This window comes from Sitodiplosis mosellana, unplaced genomic scaffold (assembly GCF_009176505.1).
Source record: "Sitodiplosis mosellana isolate CC-2019 unplaced genomic scaffold, AAFC_SMos_1.0 Smas_scaffold_1, whole genome shotgun sequence".
Taxonomy (NCBI): domain Eukaryota; kingdom Metazoa; phylum Arthropoda; class Insecta; order Diptera; family Cecidomyiidae; genus Sitodiplosis; species Sitodiplosis mosellana.
The window spans coordinates 364,835-379,683 of NW_022595244.1; the positions used below are offsets into that span (position 1 = coordinate 364,835).

Sequence of the window (14,849 nt, forward strand, 5' to 3'; positions counted from 1 at the left end):
CACACATTTAATTAAATGCGAGATTATAGGCGTGTGATTGAAACTTTCGAATAGTCCTAACCGATTCACTATATAAAATTCGCTTACTAAAAAATGGAGTTATATATTTTCAAGTTTTTTTTTCAATTTCATAAAAAAATAATGGAATGTAATTCCTGGAGAAAAATGGTGAAACAGCACAGGTTTACTAGTTAGATTCAAAGCTTGTTGATACCGGTTTCAAGCCCAGCATCTTCTTTTTAAATAAAAAATTGCACTTGTAATATCTATAATATTCTTTGCTTGCTGTTCAGCGAGTGTATTTATTGGTGTTGAACCGTTGGAAGTTTCAGTCTTTGTCCAAGTTGATTGGAGTACAGAAGTACTTTGTGCATTTTCTTCAAACTGAACCCAAGTTTTAGTGATGGTTCGCATAAGAATAAGTGTGGCAATCACATTTCTGGTAAATTAATTTGAATTTGTGTTTGAGATGCCACAGTGTTTTTTGGCTCATTACGTGTTTTCCTTTAAAATATACAAATTGCAAATAAAAATCGTTTTCAATTTTTCTTCTTGCAAAAGATGTTAATAATTGTTGGTGAATCGAAGCTGGCTCCAACAGTTCGATTGAACAATGGCTACGAAATGCCTGTGATTGGCCTAGGGACATTTGAGGTGATCTATCCATAGTTGGTTCAATTTAATTGGGAGTCGAAGTGATGGTTACTTTTTCTGTGTAATTTGATAATTTTCAGTCAACGTCCGGTGAAGTTGGACAAGCCGTGAAAGACGCTATCGACGCTGGTTATCGTCATATTGATACGGCATTTCTGTACGGAAACGAAGCTGAAGTTGGAAATGCAGTTAAAGCAAAAATTCAAGAAGGCGTGATAAAGCGAGAAGACATTTTTATTACGACTAAAGTAAAATTCCTTCCATCTAATAATTCAATTTGTTCGAAAACAAAATTCATTCAGATTTAATTCAAATACAGTTGTGGAACACGTTTCATGATGACGAATTTGTGGAGAAGGCTTTTCAACGATCATTCGACAACTTGGACTTGGGCTACATCGATTTATATTTATTACATTATCCAATAGCGTACAGTCGTGTGGTGGAGAACAGTCGTCTCCCTCCGGGCGATGTGAATGCATTCTATGTATTTCCATTCGAAGATGGTTCAAGCATTCGATGTTTAACATCACAGATACTGTATCATGTTTTTAGTGCGACTAGACTTTTCTGTAAACTACCCGACAATTTTAAGATAATAATTTGCTTTTTGATCAATGGTGGTTACACTCAACAAATATTTACTCTAGGCAAAACGGCGAAGGCTGATATTGACTATGTGGATACTTGGAGAGCGATGGAAAAATTGGTGCAAAGTGGTCGCGTGCGAAGTATCGGCATATCAAACTTCAACAGTGAGCAAACTGATCGTGTGCTGTCAATCGCTACGATTAAACCGGTCACAAACCAGGTTACTACTATCGTCTATTCAAAATTGCAAGAGAAAAACCAATCAAAGATAACTATCGATAACAGGTTGAATGTCACCCGAATCTGAATCAAGTCAATCTTATCAAATTCAGCGCTGCTAGAAACATGACGATTACTGCTTATTCACCGTTAGGCAGGCCACACACGCCGGGAGGCCAGCGATTGGCTATCTCTGACTCGAGAGTCTCGGATTTGGCGAAAAAATATCAAAAAACACCAGCTCAAATCATCCTACGATACACGGTAAGCTTCGTATACGTTTGATTTCATAAAACACGGGCTAATTTTTATTTAAACAATGTAATCAAATGTGACTCGTGCTAGTGACAGCTTCACTACTAGTGAAATGTCAGAGACATTCGTTACCTATCTATGGATTTCATCGAGTCTTGTTTGAGGCAAGAATTAAATTCTCATTTTTTGATTTCAGATCCAAAACGGAGCAGGTTCAGTTATTCCAAAATCAACAAACAAAAATCGCATTCGCGAAAACTTTAACATTTTTGACTTCGAGCTAAGCGATAGTGACATGCAAATCATGCGCACTTTGAATAACAACCATCGCCTAATTGCATATGAAGGGGATCAAGACAGTAAATACTATCCATTCAACATTGAGTTTTAGGCATCACTGAAGAAAAGACTTTGCATACATGAATTGTTCTATATTTTAATCTCTTTATTAATCGACCCAATAAAAATATTTCAATAAACTTGACTTAAAAACGTAACATAAAATCTTTTTCCATCTTTATATACCTTGCCAGTTTGAAGAAACGGAATATTACAAAAAAAGGGATTTAACGAGTTTCTATATTCAAAACGCAATCAGCTGTACTTATTTATAGTTGAACAAGTATACGATTTTCACACCACCATTTTTTGAAAACTAAAATCCTAAAGACACTTCGAAATGATGGATTCTCATATATACATTTAGAGTGGCTATTTTTGCATTTTTGTAATGAAAAATAATTTCTTCTTTCCAAAATCCGGGCAAAAATATTGCCGGCACTTTGCTGGCAGCTATTGGCAGATCCTTAGTCCAATACCGACCCTGTCGAATAAATTTTTACAGTAGATCGTATGTATATTTGAATGAAGACATTCGTATTACCGCTTTAATAGGACAAATTCGCCTACCAAACGATGGTGCTGGAAAATTAGTTACATTTTTCGTTGCATCAAAAGCGATGAACGGCCGAAATCTTTCTAACACATTACATAATTTAGCTCTTAAAATTTGAATCGGTGTTTTGACGTAGTTGATGTCGTTGAAGCGATTGTAATAGAAATACGTCTCAATCTCCCAATCATCATCCACATCAATTAAAATATCAACGTCTGATTGAAGAGCATGGGTTCTATGATCCAACCTATCAATTTTTAACTGTGTGAAATTGAAGACACCCGAATACGTAGAGTTCAATATTTCAATCCGATCGGGTTGAACTTCATTGAAGAAGACACTGTGAAAAGTGTAGAGGATAATACCGATGGCCAACATGTAGAATAACCAAATCATTTTCACTTTTAGCTCTGAAGTCAAAATAAACTACTGGAGCTTTATTATTGACACCCGATTTATATTGCATTCTTTGCATGATGATACGTTTCTGGATCAAATCGATAAAAATGGTATTGCATGACGATAATCAAAGCGAGAATTAATGAAATTGAAGCTCAGAGTTGATATTTTATAAAGCAGAGATTAAATAATTCTATTTTCGGAAGCCGGTAATAATATATAGAGGTCACTTGAACTGTCGAAATTGTTTTCCTAATGAATAATATTTACAGTCGCTGTATGGAAAAGTTGAAAATAGGAAATAATGACACTAAAAAAGAAAAAAAAAAGAAAAACAGTGCAGATGATATAGAATTAGTAATAAATTTATTCATATAAAAAGTGTTGACAAAACAAACATGTATTCGTGAACAATTTTCTATGTGATTTGTATTGTTTTAACAACTATTTTCTGCCGCTCATCGGGAACGGTTCATTGAATCCGTTGCAATTACATTATGATAAAAATTGTATTCAACCGTAGTGTATTATAGTTAGTAAATCTACTGCATTTGAGTTGCTTAAGATAGGATATTTATGTTAGAGTATGGATTTGTTTGTCGTTGTTCCTATAAATAGAATTTTTGTTGTTGATTGTGATTCGGTTCTCCAGGAATTTGGGTCGAAAAAAGAGATAATCTTAAAAATCTATTATGTGATTAAGCAAGTTGTTACGTGGATCAATTTCTATTTCATTCGAATTACGTAAATTTTGTAAACTAAACAATTTCTATTTTCCTTATAACAATATGTTCGAAAAGGCACATCGGAATTTTTCTTCATTCTACTTCTCGAAATTGAATTTCTTTTTCAATAATTTAGCTTCAAACCAAAAAAATATATAATAATTTGCTAACACAAGTGGAAACTACTAAGCGAGAGAATTTTCGTAAGAGATTGCATTTGAGTCCCTCCACCTACTCTAAATGTAATTGTTCTCCTATTTGTTGTCTTTCGATTACAAAAAAAAGTTTGACTTTGCTGACTAATGGGCTCCGTAATTAGAGAATGCGTCAGTGCAAACGCAGTGAAAATATGGATTTTGTTTTTTATCACAGCATCACGTTAATACAATTAAAGAAAAAGAGAACGGGATAATCCTTAAAATCCATATTGACAGACGACGTATAGATTTCTGTTTTGAAGAATGGAATTTCGTACGAAATGAAAATATATGAGTCGCAGCTTTATTGGCAGTAATTTTTTTTTTTCATAAAATTAAATCCGCTCAATCGTGGACTAGTCTATTTATATGCAGAAAAAGTAACTGTTTGATCGTTCGATTAAACTATTTCGTTTCGGATTCTAAACGGAGTACAATCTTAATTGGCACATCGTCACTGTTTGACATTTATTTATTTTTTCCCATGCACTATCTACTTTGAGTTATTACCGTACCACTCTTTTGGTGGCGATGTGGTACTTGTTGCTTGGAATGATGATGAACTCTGCTGCATATACTGAGTTTCGGTGATTACATGCTGTGGGCGACGTACGCGAGGCTGGAATGTTGTCTGCAAATGAGCAAGTCAAATGATTAAAATCCAAAATTACTTTGAGAAAAAGCACAATTCTATGGCTACGGTGGTCAGGAGTATACAATACATACCAAACGATTACTATTCCGTGGTGATTCTGAGTCTTCGGACACATCATCTGGGATGACCCAGCGTTCAGTGAACTCGGTCGCTGAACGAGCGAGACTAGGTTGGCTCAATGAACGTTGAATCGATCGTCTGTCATATGGATCATCATCGTAATATCTGAAAAACACAGATTATAAATATCAAAACAGGAAAAATGGCAAAAATATAACTTTGTTATGTCAAAACCGTCAAAGTTAAATAAAAAAAACGAATTGAATTAAATTTTCAAATAAAAAACTAATTCGTTAAGAGAATCGAGATGAAAGATATCCGAAAATGAATTGAAAACATTTAAAATTCAATTCAAAATATTCACAAACCTGTTTGGATAGAATGAGCTAACGTCAGATACGTTATCAGATTCGGGACGGCCAAAGTCGACTAAAACTTCAGTCATCGATCGCATGTCGACGTTTTCGGCATTGTATGACGAGCGTGATGTTCTTCGTGACTGTGGTGGATATTGATAAGTGTTGGAGCTGCCCGTCGGAAGCATATCTTGTGGAATGGTTCGAACCGATGAACCACCATCGCTGTCGTATTCGTACAAAGTTGGCAGTGAGCTACGGCGTGATCGTGTATCCCATGGTTCCTTCTTGCGGTTGCGTTTTGGCATGCGCAATTCAACATCGTCTGGCGGTGCTAAGATGCGAATGATAACATCCCATGTTTGTGGTTCGAATATTGTTTCATATCTCGTATCGCTGCGGATACGCTCAAAATCTTCTCGGACAACAGCTTCAGTGAGCATCGTTCGCAGGGTAGATTCAGTGGTGATGATATCGCGCCACTTGATCTTATCATCGTAGCTGATTTGACGTTGCAAAACGTGTTGATTGGTTTGCGAATGCGTTGAGCTGGTATCATCTGGAATTTGAATTGGTGCTGGTGCTGGCACTGGCATTGGTCTTGACATTGTGGTTCTCGTTGTTGAAATTTCCTCCGTTGTTTCTTCCTGGTTTTCCAGAATACGAATCAATACGTCCCAATTGGGCACGGCTTTGTCTTCGGGTGGAATTTCAATCGGTTTCATGTTGCCCACAAGCTCAGGACTAGTAAGTTTTTCGCCAGTTGCATCGATATAAGTTTGAGGTGGCTGTGTATACTTAACCGGTTCAATTTGAACCGACGGAGCACTTGATATATCCGAAAAGTCTTCCCATTGTGGTTTGTCTTGAGTTGGATAGTTGCGAATTGTAACATCCCAAGTTGGATTCGGTGCTGGTTTAGCTTTATATTCGGTGACCATACGCTTGTATTTCTCAATATCTTCAATGGTTGTCTTTTCGGTGATTGTGCGCAAGAATACGTCGTCGACGAGATGCGAGGTGATTTCAGGTTTGCGTGCAACGATTGGCGGTTCGGGCAAATGTTCAACTTCTTCATCTGGCAAAGCTGTTGATTGATACAAATGCGTTGTGTCCACCATTTCACTAATCGAATGCATATCGTGTCTGGTGTCAGTCGAAACAACGCTACGAGTCTCTGGAATCGATCTCGGTGGCACGGAATCAGGATAATCTGCGGCCCAGCGTTCTTCCGTTGTTTCTTTGTATGTTTTCGAAACAGTTGTGATCGGTGGATGTTCATATCGAGGTATTGGATGCAATTCGGGTACATAGGTGAATTGACTGCGTGCAACATCTTGTGGCAATGAATCGATCGTTATCACGCTTTCGCGATCTTCGTGTGATTCCATAATCGTTGACAAATTATTTCGATCAAGAACGCTTGTGCCAAGACTTTCGGTGTCCGATGAGAATGACGATAGCGGAGCTTGTGGTGCTTGCCGTTTCACTCGCACTTGAACATCGAATGTTGGCGATGGTTCCTTAACAGCGATCGGAAGACGAGACACCAACGATTGCTGGGCCATTGCATTGGCTGTTTGGAATTCTTGGGTGTGACCGTAGTGTTCACTGTAAATGCTCGAATTATCTTGAATGTACGCTTGATTGTCGTAACTTCCACCCGAGCTACCTGGCAGTGAGCGAGTGTCAATTTCGACTTCGGAATGTGATTCACTTGGATAATCCGATGGAATCAATGGGTTGTCATCGCTGCTTGAAGTGCTTGGTAAAGCACCAACGATTGCATGCGCACGAGGTATAATATGTGGTGCTTTCAAGCCTTCCAACGGTGGTACTTGACCGTATGTGCTGCTGCTCAATTTCGTGATTTCGGATCCAGATCCGATTGACATTGGCAAGCGGCGTACAACTGGAATCGTTCGTCGGCTCAAACAGTAGTATGAAACACCTAAGCCGAGCAACAACAGTGTCAAAAACATAATTGCACACACGATGAACAACAGTTGAGCGCCTTTCAATGGCGGCCCGACAACAGCACTGATTGGTGGTCCAATTCTGTTCATTTGGAAAAAGAAGAAAAAAAAATAGCGAAATTAGTCAAAATTCTAAAGAGTTTTTTTGATTACTTTTAAAAGATTGAAGATGCTTACGGTGCAGGTGGTGCAGCTGGCAGTGGAGCAACGGGCGGTGGGTATCGGCAAACAATTGTGATAATTTCATCTCCGTCCATTTCAAGACCAGGGTGAAAACGAACAACAATATTGTTTGTGAACACTCTTTGTGGTTCCTGTGAGAAAAATTCAGATTTCGTTACAGTTTAGCACTCAATCAAATTCAATAGCTGACAAATATTCGAATATTGTGTGAAAAGTAAATAAAATTAAAACCGCACCTGTTTCGTTCCACATCCTTTCAAGGGAAGTTCCAATCGTACGTTCAAGTCGCCTTTGCCCAACGTTTGGCAAGCACTATTTCGGTCAAAATCAGCGTAGGCCAATCCGAAAAATGGTTCAGCGAATTTCATTTCAATCTATCGTATCGGTAAACAATAAAAATGTAGATTCAATTAAAATGCCAAATATGCAAATGAACGCCTTTAGGCAAAGTATTCAGTTGCTCTATTTATTCATTTGAGTAGAGCCATGCAGTGCGTTATTCGAGATCAATAACGATGAAAAAATGGGCTCATAAAAACCATTAGTTGATGACCTTGTTGTTTTTTTTTGTGGTTTTGATTTTACTCTCGAGCGCAATGATGAAATAATTGAATAATAGAGTAGGTGCGCTGTTGTATGGCTTGAAAAAATGTAGTCTTGTGGTGATGGGTGCGTGGATATGGTAAACAGAATCGTTGGTATTCACATGTGTCTTGCTGTTATTGTTGTTTTACAGCATGCGAATAATAAGTGCCAGAAAATTGTTTAATAAACGATAATGAATTAACTCGCTCCATAAATTGCTATCATCGTTGTTTTTGCAATGTGTCCCATTGATTATTTCTCTACTTTTTCTCTCCGTTGTTGTAATTACAGTCAATAAACTTTTTAGTTAGATAATTTGATTGATGTCGATGATTAAAAGTCACTTATCCGCTGTGAATTTCGCAGTCATTAAAAGAAAAATGTGAAAGCCAAATGAAGTTAAAAAGCGTCTTTCTTCTCGACACAAAAACATCTAATGAAATGACATCATGTAAAAGTATTACATTGTCGAGAAAAAAAACTGCTAAGCCCACTATATTACATTGTCATTCCACCAACCAATGAACTAAACCGAATTTGCATCGGCCACGCACAACGCTGTCAATAACGACAACGGTCGTATAAATCCATCAAACAACTCACCTGCATCGAGCCAGCTGCACAATTCAAATACGCTTTTGTTCGATTCAAAAAGATGATCGGGCTTAAATCGTCTAATTTTGTGACCTGCAATGAGAAAATAACCAATTCAAGTATAAATTTATGATCATCATTTATAATGAACAAGGAAAATGTCGTAAATTTTCTATGTGAAAACGTCCAAAAATAATATTCGAGAGCGCGCACACAGATAGCAAAATGTTGCATGTTGAGCGACACATGAAGTGATGATGCGCTGATGCAATTATTCAAGCACAACATGATCGTGTTAAATATAGTTTTTGAAATTTAGCGAAACACATAATTCACAAAAGAGATACAAATTTACCACGGCACATTGCATACAAAAACAATTTATCTATGAAGTCAACTGACAGTTACTTGTTTCATGCGTTACATTAATTTTTCGGAATTATCTACGAGTGCAAATGGGCACAAATCTCTTTGATATAGGGTGGAAAAAGTCATCTAGAAGCCAAATGGTTGACAAAATGAAAATTGTAACGGTTCAATTTCCCTGATCGTTGTCAGGCCAAATCGGCGAATATTGGATTTGGTTGAACGAAAACGGAATTGGAAAGTAAGAAAGCAAATGGCAAGACCGATTGGTATACACGAAATCATATGGAAAAATGAGGAATATCGTTTTGGTTTGTGGCATCAAGTGGGAACAGAGCAATTCTAAATTTAATGCAATGCAATGCAATGAGAATGTCACAAATGTCGCACTTATTTGCAGTGCTATATTTCAATTAAAGCTAATGCGTGTCACATTTTCCTAATACCTCACTTCATCGAATCAAATGGTGGCTTTGATTAAATAATTGTAACATAATAATTGATAGGTAGAATGCAAATATCAACATTCCGCTTGTTTTACGGCTGTCACTAAGCTGTCTCTCCCTTGCGCTTGCCGTCATTCAGTTCAACGCTAATGTCAAACAATTTCCCAAGATTTTTGCTCCGGCAAAAACGAAACGAGTTAGATGTGGGAAAAGAGATTGAGAAAAAAAGCAACAACATCGCATAAAATAGCTGGTAATTTTGTGTTCTAATGAAATATGCAATATGCATGCGTTCAATGAACAATGTGACCACAATTAAATTCTGCAACGATACAAACGTTGATTGCGCGACAATTTAAATGGCTTGCTTGAACCCGTGCATTCTTTTATTCCCACATCACATTGTAAAATCGTCTTCGACTCTTTGTACAATGTACATGCATCTGCATTTGCTAAATAATGATGATACATGCACATGATAATTCAATCCTATTTGTTTGTTGTACGCCCGACACCCGACACAACTCATAAAATTTCCGAGCACATGTGTGTAAAAATCGAATTACAAAATGGGTAAGCACTTTTAATCCATTTGCCGTGCCAAGAAAATGTCATTTTGTCATGTTCACGAGCTAGTTTGACGAATCTTCTTTGCCATCTTTCTACTATGTCTAACAGAAACTTCTTGTTGTTCTTCCGTTTTTCTTTCTCTTTTGTTTTTGCTTGCTTCTCCAATTCAACGAATAGATTTTTCTTTGCTTTTAATTCGATGACAATCGTTCATTAGGTTGGTAATAATACGCGAAATACGCCGACACTATCGATTCAAAATCTCTAGAATGGAGTTAGATAGTTTAGCAATTGTGGTGCTTTGATCGTCAGATAGCTATCGAAATTGAATCTAATGTCAATGTCAAAGACCCTGAACAACGATTAATTAAAGACCATCCTGTATATGGTAGGTAGTCGTGTGCCAGTCGGTTGAAAGCTAATTTCAAGGTTAGACATAGTATTTTCAGTTTGGAACGTCACTTTTAAAGCCAATTTATCAAAATTCAGTGAACGATTTCATTACGTTACCGCCTCATCGGCCGTAATGAACTGGCTGAACATAAAGAATCGAAGCAGAAAAAACAATAATAACATTTACAACAGGCAACAGCCGTGGTCAAAGAACATGGAAAATAACAGACAAAGAAGTAGTAAAACATTTAATTAAACCGAGTTATTTATCTTCTTCCCATGTCAGCCAGAGCACAACCGAAGCCAAGCCCAAGCTCAGTCGTGTTGTTTTTATCATTTTTGCTAATTGACATTGCATCGCATAGAAATGGTTTTCAAGATTTTCCATCCGTCGTCTATTTGGTGATCACTTTTCATTTTTCAGATTAAGTTCTTAAGTTCCCTCGCTTTTTTCCCATCTATCCATCGGCCAATTTAATTACTTTTTGTTTCAGCCGACCGTTTCGAAAACCCATTTGCAATTTCATTTATTTTTTTCATTCATTCATTTCTATTCTCAATGCTTATTTCCTTGCCACACGTCTTTGTCATAACTGAGAACACAGCAGTACATTGCATTGATGCTCAGCCAGGCTAATCGAAATAATTGACAGGTAATTTATAATAGAAGCTTTGTGTTCACCACATAACATACACACATAGGCACACGTAATAACACGAGAATTTCAAATTGAACAGAGGCTCAATTCAATTTCGATGAACTCATGATTGATTCTTTTTAAGCGTCTGATTCATGTTAATTAGTCGTCAGCGCGATATATTCACCTTTATTTATATGTAATATGCGTGATTCACCGATGTGTAAACATTGCTTTTGAATGTGAAATGAATTGTAATTGAGTCGTAGACAATTTCGCTCAACTCTCGTTATTAGTTAGAATTTTTCAATTAAATGCAAAAATGCGTCGACATGACAAAGTGAAATTTTTCAATTAGCACACATTTTCTTAATTGGAAACAAAAATTAACAAAGTAATCACGTGTGGAATTTCCTATAAGGATTGTTTTTTTCTTTGTGTTTATTGTTTGCCCGCGAGTACTTTCCATTGCTACAAATGCCACGGGATATCGTTTCGTTTTAGGTTTGTTTATTTTTAGCTTTGAGAATATTCTATGCCAAATTCAATTTAAAAGATTCTTTCAAATTCGTTTTTCCTGTTTTCAATTACTCGTTTTTTTGGTTGAAGCAAAGATGAATTATGAATTGAAATCTACAAGAATATGTTATTAATCGAGACGGTTTGCGAACGAGTGCTCGCGCGCCACAAAGAATTTATTTTATTAATTTGCGATTTATTCGCGTGTCGTTCACAATTTTTTCTTCTTCTTCTATTCCTTCATTGATATACAAATGTGTGCTGTCTTCGAGGTTCGCGCTTGCAACTTATTAAACATGTCGAAATAATTTATATTGAACCAATTTATTTGAGTGTAGGTGTAATAAAATCTCTCTCTCGCTCAAGTTGTTTGTTTCAAATGGTTTTGGTTTGTTTGTTTCGTGTGTGTGTTTTCGTTGAAATTTATGATTGTAGATTGGCTCGGTTGGTTCCGTCAACGTGTGTTTTTCATGTGTCGGAAAAATGATTTAAGACATATTCGCATTAAAATATTCAACAATTTTTCGTGTGTTGCATTGGCAAGCGATTGAATCATGTGATATTGCATGCAGTGTGTTGTGTGTGCATCTTTTTGTTCGTGTTCACCCACGATGGTCCGAACCATCAAATGTGCGGCGAATTTGTTCGAGGCGCAGAGAGTGTAATCAGTATTGAGGCCGGTGTCATTTCATTCAAATATCGTCAGTTATTGAAAGACTATGGCAGAAGCCTGAAACAGCGCACCGTTGCCGTGATTGCAAATAAAATGCTCGGCAATCTCTTCGTTACGCCATACACTCCATTTAGGCGCATACAGATCGAGCACAATAATTCATGTGCGCATAAGTGAAGGAATGATCAGGGCGAGCGGCCACAAGAGAGACGTCACACACAAAAACACAGAACGCACGTTGAGAATGTTGTCGTTGTGCCCGTTGGTTACACATCACATAATTCATCAAACGTTCCTACTTCCACCATGCACTGCACACATTTTTCTTTTCCCCGTTTTTTGTGTGTGTCTCTAGCCAGCTTTTCCATTAAATTGTGAGTGTGAGTGTGACTATTTGCTTTTGCTGTGTGTCGACACAATATAATATGCCAAATGCACTGGAGAGCGGTCGCGGGAGAACAGCGTGAAGAAAATTAGCCGAGAAATAATGAATTAAGTTCATTGGCTTTCATTGCGAGCGACAAGGCGTATGCCGTGTCGCACAGTGATCAAAGTGTGAAAAAAAGACGCCAATTTTAACGCGCGCGCACATACAAAGCTCTATTTGCACTGGAACAAAAATACTCGCATGAAACCATGATGCTACAATAATGCGGTCAGGATTTTGCGTTTTTTTTTCTTTAATTTCACGCTTAAATCGGGAAAATGAAGAAGCGGCATCAGCAGCAGCACCAACTACACGGAATCAGATTATGCAATAGAAAATGACTCTAGAATTCGCACGCACCGAAACATCTTCTGGCACGCCACTTATGCAATCAAATTACAGAGTTGAATGTTCGTTCAATCTGCAATTTCATGTTTCGTGTTGAATTCTTCGTTCGCCTTTTTTTCATAAATCATTCTTAATCTGCTGTAAGAGTCTTTGATTGCAACTTGCACTTATCCAGTGCACAAAAAAATGTTTATGTATGTTTTCGAATCGAAAGAGACATGATGCCGACAAGTAATAATCGAAATATTATGCAACTGAGCCAGATTCTCGGTTCAGGCTTTCTACGTCTCCGATGATCAAAGTATCGCAAGTAGGGAAATTGCGAGAGCAGACCTCTAATTGCAACCGACTGCTCCGTTCGTCAACCGATGCATGAAAGTGTAATTGAAATGCAGTCGCAATTCAGCTCTCAGCTGAACTCACGGTGATACCGTTTGATTTAATTACATTGACTATTTCTAACTTTTTCTTCGTTTCATTCGGCTTCTTTTTTTCATTTATTCCTTTGATCGCCGTTTATTTTTTTCTTGTTAAACTGTATACATTTGCAACGATTAACGTGCAATGCTCATGTTGGCCGTGTGTTCGGATTTGGTTCTTTCATTATCGCGTTTCCGTTTCAATTTGTACATAGCTGTGAACTGTACAACACAAGCGAAAGAAAAAAACGCGCACCAAAGTAACCACCGTGCACGCATTTATCAATGTGCGATTGCATAATGTCTACAAGCGACATTAAATAAGATTTATTACAACACGCATTATTTATTTAGCATGTTATCTCTCGATGCAGCACAGATCGGCTGCAAGCCAATATACGTACAACGCATTGCAATTTAACCGAGAATGTGATGATACGGAACGAAAACAACGAACCGAACCGAATGAAAAAAAGGGGCAGAAAAAAAAATCGCGGACACGATAGACACGACAGATTGAAATAGCGGCAATGCTTGCGGTGTTGAATGCTTCTTTTTGTCGTCGTCGTCGTTGTTTGCTGAAATTCCATAATTTTTCTCTTTCTTTTTACTTACTTTTCCATCGAGTGTCGCTTCTCCGGGCAAACCCTCACCCAAGTAGTTGACGTTGTTCGCATGCGATGCATAGTTTGACTGGCCAACGGCATTCTGTACCAGCAAAACAGCGATTAGCGCTAACGTGTAAGACCACATCATTCGTTTCATCAATCTGGGCCTCATCTTATCTGCAAAAAGAAAAGAAGAAGAAAAAAAATTGAAAAAACACAATTATCATACAAATTCTTAAAATGGAAACAAATTCAAGTGAAACCATTTTTAATGGGTTTTACATTCAACAAGTGAATCAACAAACAGATGCAATGACAAAAGAAAAAAAACAGCAACAACAACCGACGATCGTAATGCTTTCAGTTCAAATTGTGTATTCTGTCATCAATTCCAGAGAATATTTCAGACTGATCATAATATTTATACACAATGATTTCATCTCGACTGTGTTTTTGTTGGGCTTACTTCTCTCGTTTAAACTTTGTGGTCAAACTTGTTATCCGTGAACAGAATTTCAAGTGAATTTTATTTTTAGTGTTTTGTTGATTTTTCCAAATGATATGAATCAGGCGACCGAAAAGACTGAACATGAAATGCCGAAAAGGAAGATTATGCGTTGAAAAAGAGAAAAATAAAATTTGAAGCAAAAGAAACGTAACCAACGCAGAAGCGCTTATTAGCGAGCAAGTTGAGTGGATGAAGTCATGGGTCATTTAGAGAAGATTAGGTATTAAAATGCTTCAATTTTAATCCGAGCCTATGGCTGAAACGCTACAGGAACCAATTTATTCGTCATATTTTTTTCAGCCTCTCCTCTGAAATAATCAAGTGGATTCTTAATGGATTTTTTTTCTACAAATTTCTTCGAAACAACATGGACTTTCCGCTCGGTCATTATTATTTCGCATGAAGACACGTTCAAAAGAGAGAAAAAACGACGTTGAGCGGTTCACATCATTAGATTGCAAATTATGTGCGCACCGTTCTCGTTAAAAAGTATGTGTTGACAAATTCACATGTATCCCGCCCACCTATTTAACAAGTTTCATTATGACTGGGCCGCGTCGATCATTAATATTCTGCTAAAGAGCATTTTG

The 14,849-nt window shown here is 37.3% G+C and overlaps 2 protein-coding genes across 5 annotated transcripts in view; one reads left to right on the forward strand and one right to left on the reverse strand.

The window, feature by feature from the left end:
* Positions 1-318: 318 nt before the first annotated feature.
* Positions 319-2,566, forward strand: LOC129580561 (1,5-anhydro-D-fructose reductase-like). Its single transcript, XM_055471102.1, has 7 exons — positions 319-442; positions 562-654; positions 735-902; positions 974-1,226; positions 1,305-1,465; positions 1,531-1,728; positions 1,916-2,566. The coding sequence occupies exons 1-7, from the start codon at positions 404-406 to the stop codon at positions 2,108-2,110; spliced, it is 1,107 nt and encodes a 368-aa protein (XP_055327077.1). The 5' UTR covers positions 319-403; the 3' UTR covers positions 2,111-2,566.
* Positions 2,567-3,357: 791 nt separating this feature from the next.
* LOC129580559 (uncharacterized) overlaps positions 3,358-14,849 on the reverse strand; it is a 32,813-nt gene continuing 21,321 nt past the window's right edge. For all 4 annotated transcript variants that reach the window (XM_055471098.1, XM_055471100.1, XM_055471099.1 and 1 more), the window contains 7 exons: positions 13,759-13,928; positions 8,354-8,437; positions 7,402-7,539; positions 7,160-7,296; positions 5,019-7,064; positions 4,662-4,815; positions 3,358-4,566 (listed from right to left, as the gene is read on the reverse strand). In XM_055471098.1, the coding sequence (XP_055327073.1) occupies positions 4,429-4,566; positions 4,662-4,815; positions 5,019-7,064; positions 7,160-7,296; positions 7,402-7,539; positions 8,354-8,437; positions 13,759-13,923 (2,862 nt within the window). In that variant the 5' untranslated portion in view covers positions 13,924-13,928 and the 3' untranslated portion in view covers positions 3,358-4,428. The remainder of the gene's footprint in view (positions 4,567-4,661; positions 4,816-5,018; positions 7,065-7,159; positions 7,297-7,401; positions 7,540-8,353; positions 8,438-13,758; positions 13,929-14,849) is intronic.

Bases quoted from the DNA above. Each gene is read 5' to 3' on its own strand.
- LOC129580561 (XM_055471102.1), top strand. From the start codon at position 404: ATGGTTCGCATAAGAATAAGTGTGGCAATCACATTTCTG. The intron at 655-734 runs GTGATCTATCCA...GATAATTTTCAG, and splicing joins TTGGCCTAGGGACATTTGAG to TCAACGTCCGGTGAAGTTGG. The intron at 903-973 runs GTAAAATTCCTT...ATTCAAATACAG, and splicing joins ACATTTTTATTACGACTAAA to TTGTGGAACACGTTTCATGA.